The 22,060-nt window shown below is 40.2% G+C and overlaps 1 protein-coding gene across 3 annotated transcripts in view; it reads left to right on the top strand.

The window, feature by feature from the left end:
• The first annotated feature begins 8,793 nt into the window (after window positions 1-8,793).
• The window catches only part of MUSK (muscle, skeletal, receptor tyrosine kinase), a 71,532-nt gene continuing 58,265 nt past the window's right edge, over window positions 8,794-22,060 (top strand). For all 3 annotated transcript variants that reach the window (XM_004677441.1, XM_004677439.1, XM_004677440.1), the window contains exons 1-3: window positions 8,794-9,006; window positions 17,694-17,820; window positions 20,519-20,670. In XM_004677441.1, the coding sequence (XP_004677498.1) occupies window positions 8,928-9,006; window positions 17,694-17,820; window positions 20,519-20,670 (358 nt within the window). In that variant the 5' untranslated portion in view covers window positions 8,794-8,927. The remainder of the gene's footprint in view (window positions 9,007-17,693; window positions 17,821-20,518; window positions 20,671-22,060) is intronic.

Genomic DNA, 22,060 nt, shown 5'->3' with positions numbered 1-22,060 from the left:
GAAGTAATTTTTGGTCTATGGAGAAAGAAGTATGTACTGACCTGCCACCCCAGTTTTAGGTTAAGTCTCACCAGAACCCTGACTGATCTCATCAGTAACTATGTGCACATTTTGGGTCACCCTCTAAGCCAGGTTTCCTGCTAAGACTGTTGACATCAATTTGTGAAGAAGCTTGGGCAGTGCATATACATGTGACAGACTATATGCACTGTGGTCTTTGCAAAACACTCACCTTCCAGAATAATGGATAACCCTGAATTCTCAGTTGCACTCATCAGAGAAGATAAAATCATCACTTAACTAGCTTAATCTCTCCCCTTGGCTGGTCATTATAACACCAATCTATAATAAGAAGTATATGTCTGAAATTTACATGCAGTGGTTTGGGGAGAAAAATTACTACTCAGCAGTCAGATGGACTTACATGAGAATTCTTCCTCCATCACTCACTTGTTATGAGACTGTGAACATCTCTTAACTTTTCAGAGTTTTAGTTTTCTTGTCTGCAACACAGACATTTCTTGTTGCGATTTACAGAGACGGACCGGTTGATTTGGAAGAAAAAGAGTATACTGGAAGGGAACGCTGGCGAGCCAGGCAAAGACAGTCAGGTGACAAGCACTATGGCCAAGATCTCAGCAGAGGAACAGCCTGGGCAGGTGACACAACACTGCAGCTAGACACTGGGAACAGCCAGTCACTGCCATCTCCGGTTACTGGGTACGGCTCAGGCACTGCCACGACCATATCCTGCTTTTGGCCCTACTGCCAGTGGACATTTGATGCCACCACCACAGCAATGAATTCTAACCACCCCATTGTGTCCAAATCCAGCAAAGGCTCCTGCTTGTCTGAGCTTTGGTCATTTATCCATATCCTGCTAATAGGGTTCACAAGAATAAGTAAGCGCTTGTTCTTTCTTGTAGTGAGAGCACGAACCTGCCTTCTACTGAAACACACACACGGACCCTCTCTGATGGTGCAGCGGATTAAAGCTTCCATACTGTGAAGCTAGTGGCTGATTTGGTGCAAGTTCGATCCCAGCCCTGGAGGTGACCCACATGCCGCAGCAGACCTCTCCTGTCTCACTCACTGCTCTTTTCAGCTGTGTACTTCATTTATCTGCCTGCTCTGCTCCCCACTCTTCCTCTGGTGAATCCTCTCACCACCCCTGTACCTCTGGCCTATACCCCAGTTCTGTATGCATAAATAAATAAATCTTAAAAAAAAAAAAGAAAAAGAAACATACACACTTAGAAAGAGGGTATGAATGTAGAATCTGGCCTGTAAGCAAAACAATATGGAGGTTTCTCAATTAAAAATTGATCTACTATCAGATCCCTCAATTCAAAGGATTATGTATGTGTCTATGTTCACTGCAGAATTATTTATTATAGGCAAGTTATGGAAGCAACCTAAGTGCTCAGCAGCAAAGGAGTAGATGGGGAAGATGTTGTACATGTACACATGGAATACTGCTCAGCTATTTAAAAAAAAAAAAAAAAAGATGAGAGCCCTCCCTGTTTGTACAACTCCTTTAGGACACAGCACTGCAATAGAGCAGCAGCTGCTGCAGTACAAGTTCAATCTCGCCCCGGAGGTGACCCACGTGGCACAGCAGACCTTTCCTGACTGGCCCCATTCTCCCCTCAGCAGTGTACTTCGTCAATCTGCCTGTTCTGCTCCCCACTCTGTCTCTGGTGAATCCTCTCAGTGTCTGTGCCTCTGGCCTGTACCCCAGTTCTGTACACATAAATAAATAAATCTTTAAAAAAAAAAAAGATGAACTCTTGCCATTTGTGAGAACATGGATAGAGCTGGAGGAGATCACGGTAAGCGAAGTGATCAGAAAAAGACAATGGATGGTTTCACTTATATGCGGACCAGAGAGAAACGAAACAAAAGATCAGACAAAACCACACTAAAAACCAGCCCCAGAAATCTGTCTGTAAAATTGGAAAGAGGGAGGGGGTGGCAAAGCAGATAGAGGGGCAAGTGGAGTGTGGTGGAGGACTAGGGTGCTTTGGTGGAGTTGGGGTAACTGAAGAGGTGGAGCCTGTGCCCAGAATCACAGCGTTGTAAACCACTACCTCAGTGAAAAAAAAAACAAAAAAAAAAAACACCACACCTTCACTATGGTGGCTCATACCTTCTTTTCAAAGGTATGTTTGTGGCTTTTCATCCTAAAATGACATCTGTATTTGTCACACTATGTGTATAAATATTCCTCAGACGGAGCCCTCCCTGCTGGTGCAACGGGTTAGGATGCAGCACTGCAAGCTGGCCGCAGCTGCCTCAGTGCGAGTTCTATCCCCAGGCCCGGAAGTGACTCACATGGTGTGGCAGACCTCTCCTGGCCCATCCACTGCCTCCCTCAGCAGTGTACTTCGTCAGTCTGCTTGTTCTACTCCCCACTCTGTCTCTGGTGAATTCTCTTACCACCCCTGAACCTCTGGCTTGTACCTCAGTTTTGTATACATAAATAAATCTTTGTAAAAAAAAAATTCCTCAAACTATGAATTGAATAATATTAGAGTACTTGACTCTACATAAATTATTTTTTTAACTTGTTTTTAAAAAATAGTTTTAAGTTTACAACAAACCTGAGAAGGTACAGAGATTCCTCTGTACTAACTGACCCCATATATGAATATCTTCCCTGTTACCACATCAATTACCATGTTTTACCAAAACACAGTACCTGTTTCACCAAGAATGAATCTACATTGACACATTATAATCACTCTAAGTCCATAATCCCCAGGGTTTATGCTTGGTTTGGTACATTCTATGGGTTTGGATCAACACCCATAGCCATCATTATTATGTCATATTGCTTATTTTTATTGCCCTAAAAATTCTTTGTGCTCTCACTACTCACCTCTTTCCTCTCAGCTCCACCCACTCCCAACAACCACTGTTCTTTTCACTGTCTTCACAGTTTGCATTTACTACAATGTCGTGTAGTTGGAATCAGATAGTGACAAGCTTCTTTCTCTTAGTAATAGCACTTCAATTTCCCTCATGTCTTTTCATCTTTCAATAGCTCATTTCTTTTTAGCACTGAGCAATATTCCATTGTCTGGATGTGATAGTTTAATTATTCACTAACCTCGTGGATAATTGCTACTCTATCAGTCAATAATTGAAAACAATGTCTTGGCTGTTTCCAAATTTTGGCAATTATGAATAAGGCTGCTACGAACACCGATGTGCAGGTAATATCAAGGAGTGTGATAACTGGGTTGTATAGTAAAACTATGTTTAGCTTTGTAACTTCAGGATCTTTGAACAGTAGGTACATGTAGGACTTTCCACAGATTTTTCAGACTGATTTCTTGATATTGCCACTGAGGCCAGATGACCCGGGAAGAAGTGCTGATTTGAGGATAAGATGAACAGGTTAGATATCTCAGAGAATCATTTCACTGTCCCTAAACACATTGGAGTATCAAAGTTGGAGTTCAAAGAAGAAGGGTGGAATGACAGAGAAGCAGTGTAGTCAGCTTGTGGGAGCAAGGAGAGAGAGAGGTGAAAATAGGGCATACTAAATGAATGAGTCAAAAATAATTGTGATGAAAGGGAGTCCTAGCACATCCCTCTTCTCTGAGGACTCATTTGAGCTCCTGAAAGGCCAGTTGGGATCTTCTTCCCTTTAGCTTTCAGATACACTTCTCCCTGATCTGTGCCTATGTGTTCTGTGAACTCATATATAGGGTCTCTTATCTTCCATTGGCTTTAGCCAAAGCCAGAATCAAAGTTATTCATATGATGTGGCTATATCCCTCAACCAAAGATCTTAGCTCCTATTAGGAAGCTCATCTCAACATAATCATGGCCTCCAGTTTCTAGCAACTGATTTTCTGGATGGGGTTAAGAGTATGTTAGTAGTTCACAGTTTCTGCACTTACTTGTGGGTTCCTGGCACCTGACACCTTTTTATATCTCCATTTTTTTATTTGTGTGAGTCATCTACTCAGTGCTGGGACCCAGACAGCAGCTCAAGACAGGCTACGAATCAACCATTTCAGTAGACAGTTTTTCCGGTTGGAAGTTCTGCTGGTATATATTAAATACTCCATTTTCTACATTTGCTCATTTTTCTCATTGGAAATCTGGTACTCATTTAGACTGGATGACCAGTCCTTCTGATTCATCTTTGCATAGTGGTCTCAAATCTATCCTGTCCTGTCCATCTGCTCTACTGCAACCCCAACATCCCTCACACACAAAGACAATGGCCTCACAGCTGGTCTCTAGTTTGAGAGATGAGCTTAACTATCCATTAGCAAAATGGCCCAGGTGACGGGCTATGTTCCCATGGAGAACTCCTAAACTGGCACAAACCTGTTTGCATTGCTGAATCACTCCCTTCACAGCCCTTGTTCCCATTGTCCATTTTCCTACCTTCTTGATCCTACCAGTATCATCACCTGTTGACTGACTAACTCTCTCCTCAACACATACACTCAGCTTGCTAGTGTCATGTTGCATTTTCTCTCTGGAATGCTACTTCCTTGGACTTATATATCACTAACAAATACCCTTTCCTCCCCCAAACCCCAAAATAAACCCAACCATTCAACATCTGTCATTTGGGAAGTTGAGAAGTGCTGGGGGTGGGGAGGAAGCCACAGCAGGGTATATGAGTACCCATCAGTACCATTATAACTTTATAGCAGAAATCTCAATGGTGTGCTCTCCTCCTCCAGACTGAGTTTTAAAGCTTCAACTTAAACTCTGCCTCCTGTCCACAAATTTCCCTACTCATCCTTTTCTTATCCTCTTCCATCAGAAGACCTATGCTCAGGATTCTAGTCACTCCTGTCTTCCTTGAGACCTTGCATTATGATCTCTCTGCTGTGTCTATAACCTCCTTCATGCCACCCCTTCAAAATAAATAAAACACTTCTGTCTCCATCCAGTCTCTCCCTCTGGCTGCTGCTAAGCTGTCTCCTCTCCTTGAGTGTCACTCTTTTATAGAGAAAAATATTCACATGCTTGTCTCTATGTACACACCTTATTCTCTTTCAGTCTATCTCTACCACTCTGGCTTCTCAGCGCACACTCTGCTACTCCCTGAGATGGCCTTTTATCAAAGTCATTGCTCTATGCTACTCTGTGTTGCTACAGTCACCGCAACCTCTCAGCTCCATCATACTTGACCTCTCAGTAGCACTCACATGCTCTTGGAGAGCACACTTTCCCTCTGGGCTTGGCTCTTTTCCTCTGTGACGTGTTCCGTATTTTTCCATCTCACTCATTGCTATTTATCAGTCTGTTCTTCTAGTTCATTATTTTTAATCACTTTTAAAGTCTGGGGGTGTTAGGGCTCAGCCCTAGGGCTGGTTCTTCTCTCCCCTCCCCGCTGAGAGTAATTGATTATGTAGCTCTAATTGCAATCTACATTCTCACGGATTTGCACTGCTCTTAGATGAGGTTCCCACTGAACCATCCAAGGTCCTGCATGGCCTCCCCTCCCTCCCTCTGTGGCTTTTACCCTCACTTTCTATACTGCAAACAGTGACCTTTTATTTCCATCACACGACCCTATTACTTCATGTCCTGAGTCACTTCCACATTCTTCTTCCATTACCTGGCATGATCCACTCCCAGACCTCCCTAATTTGGTTGCCTGACACTCACTTCTCCTGGAGGGCTTAGTCTCAGTGACACTCAGAGAAGCCTTTCATGAGCCTTCAAACCATGATGAATTTATGTTTTAATATATTTTTAAAGTACAAAGTATCTCTTGTGCATATATCTTAATTATTCATGTGACTATTTAATATTCACTCCTCCACTAGACATTAAACTCTACTGCATGTTGCTGAATACCCAGCATACAGCAGGTATTCAATGCAATTCATTCATTCCTTGAACAGCACATTTAAGAATCCCCCCAACTGCATAAATTGTGGGCCTCTAAAATACTGATGTTGCTTAGAACTGCTAGCCCAAAAGTTAATGGAAGATTTCACTCTAGTTTTAAAAAACATCTTCCCATTTTTTTTATTCTCCAAGAGTTTTTGGAAAGGGCAATCCATATGACATGTCTGGCCCACAGTCTGCTGACCACTGAGGCACAGCATTAGGTCATTGCCCTTGTGATAATAAGAAGGGACCCTTTGCCAAGCCTCCCCAGATGTGCGAGAGATGGTGCTGGCCAGCAGCACTATTCCTGACTCCAGCAGGGTTGGGACAGGTCTCAAAAGCTACTGTGCAGCCAAACCCCTATGTCTAGTTCGAGATGTGGCTCAGAGTTGTGGGCCTGGGTCGCTGTGCCTGCTTCTCAGCATCCTGGCCAGCTTCTGAGAGAAAGCAACGCAAACATCGAAGGTGGGAAGGCGACTTAATTGCTGATGGTGGATGTTTTACCTAAGGGGAGACAGTCATCCATCCCAAGTACTTTCCACATACTCATAAGGAAGCCAAATAACTTGCTGATTCCTGGTCCCTACTCTCTGTACCTGAATCCACTTGCTATTGTAAGGAATAGATTCACTTGGATTATGGGATGCTCCAAGGGACAGAACAGACCAGCAGCCTCTTGTGGTCACATGTAGGACTTTTGCAGTTTTCATGTCTACACTGAACTCTCCATGGGCTTCTCTTGGCCAATGATTACTTTTTTTTTTTTTTAAAGACTTATTTATTTATTCATACAGAACTGGGGTACAAGCCAGAGGTGCAGGGATCCTAAGAGGCTTCACCAGAGACAGAGTGGGGAGCAGAATGAGCAGATCAACAATGTACACTGCTGAGGGGAGCAGCAGGGGTGGGGGGATCAGGAGAGGTCTGCTGCGCCATGTGGGTCACCTCTGGAGCTGGGGATCGAACTCACACTGAAGTGCCTGCTAGCTTGCAGTGCTGTGTCCCAACCCATTATGCCACCAGAGAGGGCAACCAATGACTGGTTTTGAGCCAAAACTTTCCCTCAGCTTCTTGCTTGACTTTTCCCTCAACAGAGTTCAGTCTCCCCTTAGCTTTGCCCAATTCCTTTGTCATCTCCAGGCTCAGGTTGTGGAGGAATCTAACTAAGGGATAATTCCCCAGGGTCACTGGTCTGGTTAAAAAAAAAAAGGGGGGGGCACCATCAAGTCTTGTTCTGTATATCAGGGGAAAGGGAGACAATGATTGAGAAGACTCACAATTCTTCCCTCACTCACAATACCCTCATGCGGTCACCATGGCCTTCCCTTCATGGAGGGTTATTACTAATCCTGAGCTGAAATTCAGATCATAAACTTGTAGTCATCGAAATTTCCAAGAACTTCCTTTACTTATGAAAATGCTTCTTATGGAAATGACAGGTAGCCACAATGCTCAACCTGTTAATGTTTAAATGCAAATCCTACTAATATCTAAATGTCACATGAAAAAATATGTTCATTCTGCTCATATTTAAATGTCCCATAAAATACACACTACTTACACAGTATTCTCAGAGCAGAAATTTATGTTTCTTTTAGTTAAATTACATTATAATTATTCTGATTCCAATTTAAGGAACTAGACTAATGTCAGCCAAACAAACGTGCCCCCTAGTTTATTAATTTAAAAAGCAAGAAAGTTTGATTAGTATATTTGGTTTTCACATTATTTTTGTCCAACAGCCTTGGTTGGTCTGGTCCTAACAGATATTAAATCTAAGAGGGAAGAGCTTATTTTCAATTAGGTCCAATATAAAACTAGGGAGACCTTGAGTTGGTCAATTTGAGCTATAAAAACCCATCTCAGAACCAATCACTTGTACAGGTAGAAAGGGATTCAAGAAAAAAAAGCATTTGCAAAATTTATAAAAACATAATTATTTATACCCAGGGTATTAAAAATGCAGGCAATTTATTAAGTAAAAAAGAAAAAAAAAGGAAATAATTTTAAAAGATATGTAGTAAAAAATTAATTTTGCTCCTGCCCTAGACACTGAATATTTTATTACCCAAGGCAGCAGTTATTTGCTTAGAAAAAAATATTCTTAGAAAATGTTGATTTGTATCTGTAACCCTATCAATCTGATATGACAACAATAAATATGTTACTTATTTTCATTTTTTCTAAAGATATTTTTCTATTTAAGTTTCTCCAATGGCAGCTCACGGTCTAACACAGTAACATATACAATATACTATTTCCCTGAAACAGGATAATAAATATGAATTCTGAACCACATTCCAAGAGGGTGGAATAATATGAGCAATTCATGGACACAAGGAACTAGCAGCATGTCATTTTAGGAAGTCTGGAGTAAGTTTTTCTGTGATGACAAACTCCTAAAGGCTTTGGGCAGGACAAGTTATATGAAAAGAGATTCGAGGATGATAAAAACAAGACAGAAAGAACAGACATGAATTCTCACTGTCATTCAGTGAGAAATACTGAAAAAGGAGGCTGGGATAACATGATAGAATCAAAGGACAGGGAGAAGTCAAGGACTATGCACTGGCACAGTCTGTAGGAATTGGCAGTGGGTCGGAGGTGGGGGATGGAATGAGACATGAGTAGGAGTCACAGTGAGAGACACCCAGGTTCCCAGGTTTCCGGTGTGAGCACAGGAGAGGTGGTGAACCGAATTAAAGACCAGGAAACCTCTACACAGGGAAAACAGTGACAGTGGCAAAAGGCATCTGGTATTGTCCTTCTGCCACTGTCTTAAAAGGGATTCTACAGGGATTTTCTTTCCCTTGTTCCTCCAGCCCTATGCTTGCATTACCAGCCTAAGTGGACACTCAACAGCTGCCAGTGTCCATCACTGCAGCCAAGTCTGAGAATTCCTGATTATACTTAGAGCCTGTGGAGCTACTGACACAAACAGTCGTTAGCAGACGACCCTTTTGGAACAAACCATCCTTTAAAATGTAAACTGTGGGGGCATTTTCCTTGTATTGTCTGGAAAGAACTTTCTCCTGCCTGAGTCTGGATTAATCATGAGAGAGCTCGTCAACATTCCACTGGTACATATTCTTACTCTGGTTGCCTTCAGCGGGACTGAGAAACTTCCAAAAGGTTGGTCTGAGAGATCTTGTCTTCTTGCTGCTTTGTCACAGTTCTGAAGTGGTTGTGTGCGCTCTGATCACGGTGGATTTGTGCATGAGGCTTGGGTTTTATGTGGGGAAGTAGGAGTGGAATCTGTGAAGAGGGTGAAAGCTGTCTAAATGCACAGTTGATCAATGGTCTCCTTTCTACTGACATCCTCCTCTCAGGAGTTCCACAATTCAAAGTTTAGTCATCCAGTGCATACTGAACTCTCAGTTCTACAGCAAACATAAGCAGGTAGACTGCAAGTTATCAAGGTCTGTTTTATGTGTATGTCAAACTTCAGTGTGGTCTAAATGGATGATGAAAACCATTTCATGTCAGATTGACTAGGAACATAACCAAGACTCTCCCAGAGTGTTTGCTTCTGAACAAAAATCATTTCTATTTTCAGATGTTGTTTTGTAAAACTCTTAATAAATATTTTAGCTCTTAAGAGTTCAGAACTAGAGAAAGATGCACATAATTTGCCTATGTTCTAGCAGCTTGAAGACAATGGGCTCAATAACTTTGAGGCTGGAGTCATGATTTGTCATGGCAAGAGATCGCAAAAGTTTTTTTCAGAGTCTTTGGAATGTACCGGAAATAACACCACCTCAGGGGAAAGGAAAGCAACTTAAGAAACTGACAAACACCTGTTGCAGTAGCAAGAATGTCCACGGTGACATGGTCTCTGGCCAATGTATTATGAAACTGAGACTAGTATTTCAAATCAGGAAGGCTGATTTGACTAAGGCGTCACTGAAATCTTTTTTAAAGGACATGAGAAAGCAGATTGAATGGTATCCATTAAAGAGTTTTCAAATTAAAGGTATTATAGTAAAGTAGGAAAAAAGTCTGCATTTTATGGCACACTCAAGCATCCTTTTATATTGCCTACCAAAGAACTGTGTATTGTGTAGATAAGAGAAGGTAACATCTGCATGGAGACTGGGAACATAACTTAGATTTCTGGAACACAAGTCAGCAATTCATATACTAGTAAGTCATGGCTTTCTTCATTAACAGTCTGGTTTCACAGATTTACGTTGTCTTCTTGTTTTCTTTTTCTACTTAATAAGAGCAGGATGGCACCTACAAGTATAGTTGAATGTTTAATTGCCAACTAACACTCATACCTCCAGATAAAAGAGAATTTGTATCTTTTCAAACATCTAATAATAGCCAGAAAGACTTAACCTTGGCTTCCTGATCACATAACGGACGTCCGGTAAGGCAGCACCTGGGTGTAGGATTTATGGATTGTTCTAAGTCATTTTTGTGTATGTAATTGTGTATGAAGTTACATAAAAATAGATGGTTTAATGCTAAAAATTTACTAAAATTCAGTCTCAGAGAAGGAGCAGGACAATTGGAACTTGGTACATGCATTCACATGCAAAACCACCACTTTGTAGAAACAACTCCTAGCTTACATGATTATATAAAATGATGTTCCATTTCCAAACTTATAGCTAAAGCCCCTAATTCAAATGCACACTATCTTTATTTTGAAAACTTCAACATATGATGGCATGCAGGTAACAAAGTAAATATCATGATTTTTAAATACTCAGTTTTGTTTATCATTTATTTACTACTATGGCTATATGGTAAAATCAAAAAACAAAAGCACTATTTTAGCCTAATGTATTTATTGTAAAATCTAAATTGTGTGGGTCTAACATCATCTTTTGCCCAAAATACCAAGGCTAGCAGAGAAAACATTCATTGACTATATACACCTTTTCTGAAAATAAACTGTCATAAAAACACAATCCTTTTAACTTTAAATATTGGAGTGTATAGGCTACTTAGTACAGAAAACCACAATAATGTACTACTATCTTAACACTATTGGAAGTAATACAGCTATTCAAAATTTCCCATAGTTGTTATCTCTATTCTTGATAGAAGGCAAAAATAGTTTTGTTTTTTTTTTAAGATGGTATAGCTTTTTCTAAGTTATAATGAACAAATCAAGGAATTTGCACAGTAGTGTATTACAAAATAGACGGGCAAACTTAAAATAGTGCAAAAGCATTCCATATTCTTATCAGTGTACCGCTTCCTCTACAAAATGAATAACCTAGTAGAATTAAAAGTTGGTTGCCTTAGTTTTAGTTTAACGAGACTCCTAATGTCCAAAGGACAAGGAGAAAAGTCATTCAGAGTAGTTTTGACCAGGGATATTTTCCATGGCAACTTCAACGTCGCAAGCCACAAGTACGAGAATTTTACAAGAATTTGAGAATGAACGCAGCCGGCTTTCACTGAATACTCACATAATCCAACAGAGTTTGATAGTTAATAGGAGCATGTTCAGTCTATAGTGGGATTTAGATTCTTAAAGGTGGAGGAGTTGCTGTGAGCAATACTGCATTTAATAGGCACGAAGAACATCCAAATTCCACTTTTGAAATTTCTCCATTTATCATCACCTCTAGCTTTTGACTCCAAGTAATTTATCATTAGACATATTTGAGTAACCTCCTCTTCTACATTTTATGTTTACAGACATAGGATTCAGAGACATATGACTAACTCAGAGCAGGCACAGCTGTTATTGAAATCCAGGACACCAAGTCCTGGGTGAAAGTTTTAAATTGATGTACATTGGAAGAGTAGCTCATTGCTTGTTTGGGAAAACACGAGTGTTTTAAATACTATTGACCTTAGAGAACAGAAAAAAAAAGATCAGAAATGTCAAGATTTCAACCATATTTTCAAAAGTATAGTGGGCAACTGCTCAGTTGGAACAGGCCTTGAGGTCACTGGGGAAGTAATGAGTAAGGAGTGAGGAGAGGGCCAAGTGGTCCCAGTGAGGAAAACCAAGAAGAGTAGATAGAGACTGCCCAAGGATTCCCCAGCCATGCTGAGGACCCAGCTCTGGCTAGCGACCATACCTTTATGATGTTCCTGGTCTACATGGTTGTTCTTCTTTACCCTATAAAGTACTTAATGAACATAGGAGCAAGGACAGATAATTTGGGTGATTCAGAATTGGGACATTTCAGGGTCAATGGAAGAAAAGGTCAGTGCAGATAAAGGACTGGGGAGTAAGGAGCTGAGATTATAGGGGAACACACCAAGCAGGCTGGACTGAATAATACAGAAAATGAACCAGGACATTTAAGGTCTGGAAGAGATTGCTAATAGCATGTTCTTTTTCCTACTCTCCAATGTCCTGTGTGTCCTAAGGTCAAGCTAAGTTACTGTCTTAGTTACTGAGTCTTAAGGTCCTCATGAAATAACAAAGTGTCTTCCCATGCTCAACATGTAATGTTATTTATGACACAAAGGGTTGCCAGTCATTGGTGTAATGATCATTCCTGGGTAACAAGTACATTTTAGATCTGCCTTTCTGAGAACTTATCTAAACCCAAAGAAATGCAGGTCAGGCAATTTTAGAAATTTGAACGTGCTGAGCCAGAATCCCTACTTGTCTGAACCCAGGGCCATTCCTGAATTCTAGGACCAAGTGTGGGTTCTATCACAAAGAATTAATAATACAGAATTAGGAAAGGATTATGCAGATTACCAATCCGCCATATAAGTTACAAAGGCAAAGATGCTATAATAAAAAAATTACTTTCATTTTATCACATCACCAGTAGACTAAATCTGCCAGTTCCTAAGATATGGAAAGAAATAAGCAATACAGAATATCTTTTCTCATGTGGAGATTTGAGAAATTTCCAACACCAAAGTGTTGTCTCATGCTGAAAAAACCCTGCCGTGTCATGATGTTAGAGAAGCATGAATGTCAAGAATGAAATCTAATTTAATTAAGATAGAGAGAAGCAAATATACCTGACTTCATTGTTTACTTAATTATTTGCTCAGATGAATCATTAAATATTCAATCAGAAGATGGTACATCAATTGCCCTGAATTACAGCCCATAAAACATTAATAATGAAACACAATATCATGTCCTTTTCATCAAGCAGCTAGTGTTCAAGTTAAGCTACTCTTGATGTTCAGAGAAGTGTTGCTTTCATTTTCATGTGTTTGTTATTCATGTGATCCTTGGATTGAGGGAAGAAATAGTGCCCTAGTTTTAAACAGACTCTGGCTGAGATAAAAGCCGGATAGTAGAATGAAAGTAAACAAGAGGCAGTCTGCTGAGTCAACAAATGTCACTAAATACAAATATGTTACTGCATCAGGGAAAATTTGAAAGACAGTTTAGGTAATTTTGAATTATGGGCAAATTGTCCTCAACTAGCTATATTCTGCCCAGAAAAAGTGATGTTGATGTAAATCTTTTTTCTCCCATTTTTAGTTTACTCAATACTACACTAGAGACCTGGTATAACTCAGAGTTGAAAAGGACTTTAAACCAACCATATGTTTACAAAGTTCATCTCTACTACTTCCTACTTTTGTTATGCCTTGATAAATTATTTACCATTCTTAGCCTCCATTGTTCATCTGCCAATGAAAATAGTGGAGTCTGCCTTTATGCTTTGTTGGGAAAAGTAAAGGAGCTAAGGCACAGCACAGAGCAGATTATTAATCAATTTGAGATGCTAAAATAATTGAAAACAGAATTAAACCTCACTTGAGGCTCATTGAACATTATGGGAGGGTGATCACTTCACATATTTCCCATGTGTAAGTTTGTCAAACAATGTAGTCCTTTGAGGGCCCTTGCTGGTGGCTCAACAGGTTAAAACAGCACTATCTGCACTATCTGAGCTATCTGCAGCTACTGCAGCATGAGTTCAATCCCTGCCCCAGAGGTGATCCACATGGCACTGCAGACCTCTCCTGATCCACCCACTGCTCCCCTCAGCAGTGTACTTCCACGATCTGCCTGTTCTGCTCCCTACTCTGTCTCTGGTGAATCCTCTCACCCTCCACATCTCTGGCCTGTACTCCTGTTCTGTATGCATAAATAAATAAATCTTTAAAAAAATAATAAGAGTAATACCTCATAACTAAGCATGATTTGGAAAACACAAAATACACAAAAACTTAAAATAAAGAAAGCCACCCATACTTCCAGAATATTAACATGTTGGCACATTTTCATCTACTTTGTCTATATAATGCATAAAAATGCATTAAAATAAACTTCTTTATATCATTCTACTGCCTGCTGTTTTTAATACTAAAGCAAGCGCACATTGAATATTGGTACTTCTCTTGCCCCTTACCACTTTCTTTTAAGTGCAAGTCATTTCCTATGAAGATCACATATTTTAGAAACTATGAGGAATATGAGTGGCAAACACTCCAATATTTATCCACGTCTTTATTTTGCCTTCATTTAAAAAATGATTAAGCTGGCTACAGAATGTTAGGCTAATGGTTATTTTATTCTTAGGCTTTTAAAGATATTAGCCCATGGAATTTTGGGATCGGTTGTTGCTAAATAATCTCATATCAGTCTAATTGACACAAAGGTATCGATCATTTTCCTAGAGAGTTGAAGATTTTATTTTATCTTTTACTTTCTATAGTTTTTAGCCAATGTTTCTTTTTTTCTTTACCTGAATTCATGCATGGTGGAGTCTTTCAGTTTCAGCATCACCCATTTATTTTAATTTTGAAAAGTGATCAGTTACTTGTTTCTCCACACACTTTTTCCTAGGACACTTCCTCTGTTCTTTTCACTGGATCTTCTATAGTCTATACTTTATGAGTCTGTCAAACTATACTTGTGATCTCTTAACTGTTCTTTAATACTTTTCATTTCTTTCTCTTTATGTACTGCAGTCTGTAGATTTTAATGGTCCCCCTAGTATGGCGGGGGAGAGGGGGCTTGATGCCTACCTAGAAGATGCCACTTAAAAATTCTTCACTTTGATGTCAGCTATTCTCTTTCCATCTTTAAAAAAATTGTGTTCTTTAGTGCATTCTTGTGAAATCAAATTTGTTTCATTTAAACTAAACATCAGACAATGTGGCAGCCCTCAGGATAGAAAGGGCTAAGCTACATCCCCTGATCCCAATGCTCAAGGTTTTTATAATCGAGGGTGGGACAGATGTAAACAGGTCATTTGAATAGTGTCTGTGTGACAAGTGTAAAAATGACATATATAGGATGATCTAAGATTAAGGAAAAGGATAAATGGTTCTTTCCAGCAAACCAAGGAAATGGGATGAGATGATGCTTACATGGATCTTAAGAGAAGACTAAACTAACGATAGTAATAAAGCCAGCATTTTCCTCATGTTCAGTTAGTGAGTTTGCCTTCGAGTTTACTGAAAAAATAAGGTTTGTTCAGAAAGTAGATGTGTCTTTTATGGCCAAATGTGCTAGCTGTTTGATGCCATCTATTTAGCCATATCAATATCATGGATCATTACAAGTTAGAAATATGCGTGACATCTTTGTGTTCCTAAGCAACCCAGTGCCTGCTACATGGAAACAGTAAATAAAACTCCAATAAGCAATAATAATGACAACAAAGCAGTGATGATGGTAATTTTTTTTATTACAAAAGTTTATTTTTACATCGTTTTGTACATTTTTTTTCCATCTCAATTGTAATCCTCGCGGGTTTCCCATCACCAAGTCACCCATGTGCCATCGCCATAATCCCGTGCATTTCTCTCCCCCCACTCTATTTTTGATCCCATTCCCTACCCCACCCCCACAAAATGTCTCTGGTATATGGCTGTTCATTATTCTTATTATTTTCTCGCCTGGTCCATTATACTCCTGCTATGAGTGAAACCATCCGGTATTTTTCTTTCTCTTTCTGGCTTATCTCACTAAGCATGATCTTTTCCAGCTCCATCCAAGTTGCTGCAAAAGACATGTGTTTCTCTTTTTTGGTTGCTGAGTAATATTCCATTGTATATATGTACCACATCTTTTTTATCCAGTCATCTACTTTTGGCCATTTGTGCTGCTTCCATGTTTTTCCAATTGTAAATAAAGCAGCAATAAACATGGGGGTGCGGGTGTCTTTTGAGTCAGTGTTTTTGTGTCTTTTGGGTAGCTACCTAGGAGTGGGATTGCTGGGTCGTAGGGAAGCTCCATGTTTAGCAGTTTGAGGAACCTCCAAACAGTTTTCCATAGTGGTTGTACTAGTTTGCATTCCCACCAGCAGTGCAGGAGAGTTCCTTTTTCACCACACAAAGCAGTGATGATGGTAATTTTAAAAATCAGATTATGCAATGAGGTCAAATTTCAGACTCACCCAAATCGATGCTGGCACGTGCCCCCTTCATTATCCAGTGGATGCACAGGATTGTGCATAGAAACAGGGTGCACCACATTACCAGCACTTCTTGCCCTTCTTAACTTCTTGTTCCTCCTCTGCCCTTCTAATTCCGATGGCACATAGTTCGTAGGGGATGGGAGGAGAGAAGAGACCATGTCAATCACTCTTTGTCTTTCTTTTTGTGAAACATACATTTTTTTTTGTTTGTGCTGCACATGCACACAGAGATTTTTTGAGAAACATTTCCTATATCATGAACCTTGTCCCTTTCAAGTTTATAATCACAGAGTTGTACATTCACTATTACAATCCATCTTAGAACATTTTCATTACACCTGTCAATGAGCATATTAATTGCCAAGGTTTATCCACATTACAGCATGTGTTGGTAGTTCTTTTCTTCTTCTTATCAACTAATTCCATTATATGAATATTCCACATCTTGTTGTTCATTAACTGTTGGCAGACACTTGGGCTACTTTCACTTTTTAATTGTTGTGAACACAGGCATACAAATACCTATTTGCTTCTCTGCTTTTCAAATTTTCAAATATACAATGTACAGATTTTTGCGTATACTCAGAAGAATAATTACTGGATCATTTCTAATTCTATGCTTATTATTTTGAGGATCAACCATACTAATTTCCACCATAGCTGATCCATTTTACAGTCCTGCCAAAAATGCACACAACTTCTAATTCCCCCCCCTAACATTTGCTGCCATCTTCCTTTTTAATGACAACCACTTCCGTGGGTCTGAAGGAGTATGTCTAACTGCAATTTTGTTACGCGTTTCCTTACTAGCTAATACTATCAAACAACTGTTCAGGTTGGCCATCTGTGTACTTTCTTTGGACAAATTACAAAACCTTGCCCATTTTTATTTGGATTTTGTTGTTGTTGTTGTATTTTAGCCTCTCTCAAGTCTACTTTTGGGCAGATATGAATTTATATAAATATGAATTTACATAAATATGATGCGCTTAAGCTCCATAGTCTCTCATTGGCAAAGCTCCCCAGACAACTCAAGCAATGTGTTGACAACAACACATATTTAAAAAAAATTTTAAAACAATATTTGTTACAATTGCTGCCTTTATCCATTTTGACTTCCTTCAGCAAACTTCTTTTCAACTTGATTGTTCAGGAGGACACAGACAATGTGTATACATAATTTCATAGGATTTCCCTTAAGAAGGGCACCTTGATTACACAACTTTGGGCCTCACAATAATCTGGATCTACCCCTACATGCATATAATTCCTTCTAATCCCAATCTCCCGAAAGTCTTATCTTTTGATTCTCGAATGCTATGTTAGGAAATAGAAACAAAATTCCTTGCATAAAATCTTCTTTCCTTTTGGCAAATTTCTGCTATGGGGAAATGTATTTCTCATTTATGGAGGTGGAGGCTTCTGACTGCTTAGAGAAGGGCTGATAAACAACATTCTAGCGTGTTCCCATTTGGTCACATCTGGTTTGCCTTTCAGCTCCTGTCATCACTACTCCTCTGGAAACAGTGGATGCTTTAGTTGAAGAAGTGGCTACTTTCATGTGTGCAGTGGAATCCTACCCTCAGCCTGAAATTTCCTGGACCAGAAATAAAATTCTCATTAAGTGAGTATTCTGCTCTTATCTGGTAAGAATGCTCACTGCTGCTTTGCTGTTTCTGACCTTGACAGCCTTGAGGATTACTGGTCAATCATTTTGGAGGGTGCCTCCTTATTGGAATCTGTCTTAGGTTTCCATTACAGTTAATTTGAGTGTATGGCATTGGAGAAGAAAATCAGGGCAGATTGGCATTCATCATGTTATAAGCAATATAGTATTGTAACAGGGTGGTCCCAGGAAAAGGGAAGTTTCCAGGTTTTCTGCCCCACCCAAAAGGAGGGTGGAGCAGAGAGGAGAAGAATCTAGAGAGGTCACTGAAGACAAAGGAAGCAGGATGGAGAACCAGAAGGAGACCTGAGGGAGGCACAGGGAGCAGAGAGACATGTGAAGAAGTGGTTCTTGCTTCTTGGCCCTGGACTGGGTGACACAGATGTGGGTGAGAGACCCGGGGGGAGGTTAACTACGGCAGTGTTTATTTTGATTTTGATTTTGCTCTTTTCCTCCCAGACTTGTCTGGTCATTTCTGACCCTTTTCTGTGGGTCCATGAAGGAAGCTGCTTTTGTGGTGGGCTTTCAGTCCTTGCTTTGGGCCAATACCTTTTGGGTAGACTTTTACCCAAGAGGGGACGGGTGACTTCAGGTTTTGATTTAGAAACTATATTCTTTATCTTTTCTGTATTGCACACTAATTGCATTAAAGTTCCTTTCCATCAAAAGTTTTATATTTTGTCTTAATGAGGCAGATGTCAGACCCTATCTTAGAATGGGCAGGCTTGGGGGTTCAGGGGTGCCCCTTTCTCACTACCTATAACAGTATCAATTTGATTTCTCCGTTGATTTTGAACTTGATCACCTAGTGAGGTAGTGTTTTTCAATCTGTCAGGGTCAGCAAAACAAGGAAGGTTTTTGAAACTGTTATACCAAGTAACTTAAGAAGATAGGACAATTTTAATGTGGTATATTCTATGAGATCATGGCATGGAAAAAGTATATTAGGTAAAAAATAAGGAAATAGGAATAAACAATGACTAATCAATAATGTGTCAGTGGTGTTATCATTAATTACTCATTGATGACCACTAAGTTGTTTATAATAGGGGGGACTGAAATGGGAATGGTCTATCTTTTCAGTGATTCTAAAAATCTAAAACTTCTCTGAAAATATTTTAAAAATTAAAAATACCTGAGTGCTGCTCATAATCCAAAAGCAGTTAATTCTGTTGCTCTAATATAATAGATGATAAATCTTGAAAACTGTATTTCACAGAATGGCTATTCTCTTGGCCCATCAGTGCATTTGATAAATATGCCAACATTCCTATTTTCCTATGAAACTTTATATGTAGTAAAAAATAAAGAGGCAAAATCACACAAGAGTATCTTGGCTACCCTCAGTTATTGAATGTGGTTTAACACAGTAAACAGTGATTATCATTTCCCTAGGCACATCTCTGTTCCTCTTTGGAATCAGTAGGTCATAGAAGCCACCTTCTATGTATGTCAACATTAGAAATCAAGAATCCATTTCCTTACCATTTTTCTTTTTTCACATTGTATTATTTTCCTATTTCAACTGTAAGATATTACCACAAACTTACTGGCTTGAAACAACACTTATCTATTACTTTACAGGGCTGGAGGTCAGAAGTCTCAAATTCGTGTCTTTGGCTAAAATAAAGGTGTTGGCACAACTGCACTTTTTCTGTAGGTTCCAGAGAAGAATCTGACTTCTGGCCTAGCTTCTGGAGGGTGCCCACAATTCCTGTCCCTTCCTCCATTTTTAACACCACCCATTAAGCCCCTGGGCCCTCTGCCTTCTGCCCCCATTATCACAATTTCTTCCTGATTCTTCTGCCCCCTTGGCATCTTTCAAGGATCCTCCTGAAAGAATCCTTTATTTTTACTACATGCAACTAGGCCGATCCAGGTAATCCATGGCATTCTATTTTAAGATCCTTGACATTTGCAAAAATCCCTTTTGTCACTGAAAGCAATATATTTACAAGTTCTGGGGAATAAGACATTGATCAGTCCAGAGTCATTTTTCTGCTCAAGGCATGAATTTTGCATAACACGTCTTATTTGGTCATAAAACCCACTTTTATGTTGATGCCACCCCTCCAACTTTTTCTGTTGCCCTAATCCCCCTCTCAACAGTTTGCATGTAATTTCATATCCATAAGACATATTTTTACAGTTTGAAACTTTTGCTTGCTGATGTATGCAGGACTAGAGCTGTGCCTGGCACTTGTTAGTAGGTTCTCAACAAATATTTGTTCACTGAATGAGTAAATAGTTAATTGTCAGTTATTTCTATACATATTTAAATCTTTCTGTGCTTCACACTTATTGGTGTGCCTGTTCACTAACTAGTTTCTACATCTCAGTAATTATGGAGAGAAGATTCCTATCCCTTGGTGATGATCCCCTTTTCCTGAATAACTTTTCACTTGGTCTTATCAGTACTCATCACCTTCTGGAAACATTTTTGTAGGACCCCGTGGTTTTGATTACTGGAGCTTAGGAAGACTCAGCTCAGAATATAATGTTAGCTTTTTACTAAATAAGGTTAGTCTGCTCTTAAGAAGTCACTTGCTTCCTCTTACCTTTAATCTATTTCCGTCTTTGCCAAGTTCTTTGGTCACTTAACCAGACCCCAAGATCATAGATGAGGTATTAACCTGCCGTTGTCCGCTGAACACAGGCTCTTCGATACGAGGTACAGCATTCGGGAAAATGGGCAGTTGCTCACCATCCTGAGCGTGGAGGACAGTGATGACGGCATTTACTGCTGCGTGGCAAACAATGGCGTCGGAGGGGCTGCGGAGAGTTGTGGCGCTCTGCAAGTGAAGATGAGTGAGTGGGGAAAGGAATCATTTGTTGTTTTTTAAAGATGTATTTATTTATGCATACAGAACTGGGGTACAGGCCAGAGATACAGAGGCGGTGGGAGGCTTCACCAGAGACAGAGTGGGGAGCAGAACAGGCAGAGAGAGGAAGTAAACTGCTGAGGGGAGCAGCGGGTGGGTCAGGAGAGGGATTGACTTCGCACCTAAGCTGAGGCCAGCCTGCGGCGCTGCGTCCCAATCCATTGGGCCACCAGGGAAGGCCTCATTTATTGTTTTAAAAGCTGAATTCAGGACCCTGTAGTCAGTAAACAGAGCCTCCTTCACACGTGCAGGTTCAGGAGCCGCACAAGGTCAAGTTCAAACCCATCGACTTTGAAATAACTTAGCCTTATTTTTCTCTGCTCTGATACCACACCCCGATACAGGCATGCATGGGGGCACCATACAAGTGAGTGGAATCCAGCTCCACCCGAGATCACTTTTGGTCATTTTCTTGTTGCTGATTTTCTTCACATTTATTTTATCTATTTTGCTGGAGGAAGTCACACTGTTTCTTCTACAGTGTAAGCTGTCTCCCCAAACTCCCTTATGGTCCATCAGCTGAGGGCTCAACGCTGGTATTGCAGGATGCTTCCAGAACACTGCTTGAAGAAAATGTCTGGTTCTGATTCATCAGGGCCCCTGGCTTCCCCTGAATCCTGTTCCCTAAGAGGAGAAATCCATGACTCTACACCCACACTCACTTCATTCAATGTCAAACAGCGATTCTCCAACTAAGATGACCAAGATGTCCATTTCACTAAGAGAGGGATTATTTGCTTTACATAAGGTGTTTCTCACTAAGATGTGGTTTGTCACTCAGGCTTGCCACAGGGATCCCTTTAGGAAACCCAGTAGAAGAAATGGATAAGACTTTTTTTTTTTTTTTTTTTTTTTAAAGATTTATTTATTTGTGCATACAGAACTGGGGTAAGACCAGAGGTTCAGGGGCAGTGAGAGGCTTCACCAGAGACAGAGTGGGGAACAGAACAGGCAGATTGACGAAGTACACTGCTGAGGGGAGCAGCGGGCGGGTCAGGAGAGGTCTGCCACGCCATGTGGTCACCTCCGGGGCAGGCGGGAATCGAACTCATGCAGAAGCGGCTTTAGATTCTCAGTGTTGTGCTTTACCCCGCTGCGCCACCAGGGAGGGCCCGAAATGGATAAGACTTTTAACCATATCATAGAAATAGCAATTCCTAAGCCAAGGGGGGAAAAATCAGCAGCTGTATGACCATCCAACTTACTTCTGAGGTCCCTGGTCACTTTCTGACTGTATGTATTCACTATTGTTTATTAGGAGAGTTGCATGCTTTAGCTAGCAGGCAAAGTGACAAAGTTGAACATGTGTTAAAGTC

Source organism: Condylura cristata, unplaced genomic scaffold (assembly GCF_000260355.1).
Source record: "Condylura cristata isolate star-nosed mole 26May11 unplaced genomic scaffold, ConCri1.0 scaffold00006, whole genome shotgun sequence".
Taxonomy (NCBI): domain Eukaryota; kingdom Metazoa; phylum Chordata; class Mammalia; order Eulipotyphla; family Talpidae; genus Condylura; species Condylura cristata.
The sequence above is the reverse complement of the archived record's forward strand: the minus strand, read 5'-3'. Positions and strand labels throughout refer to the sequence as shown.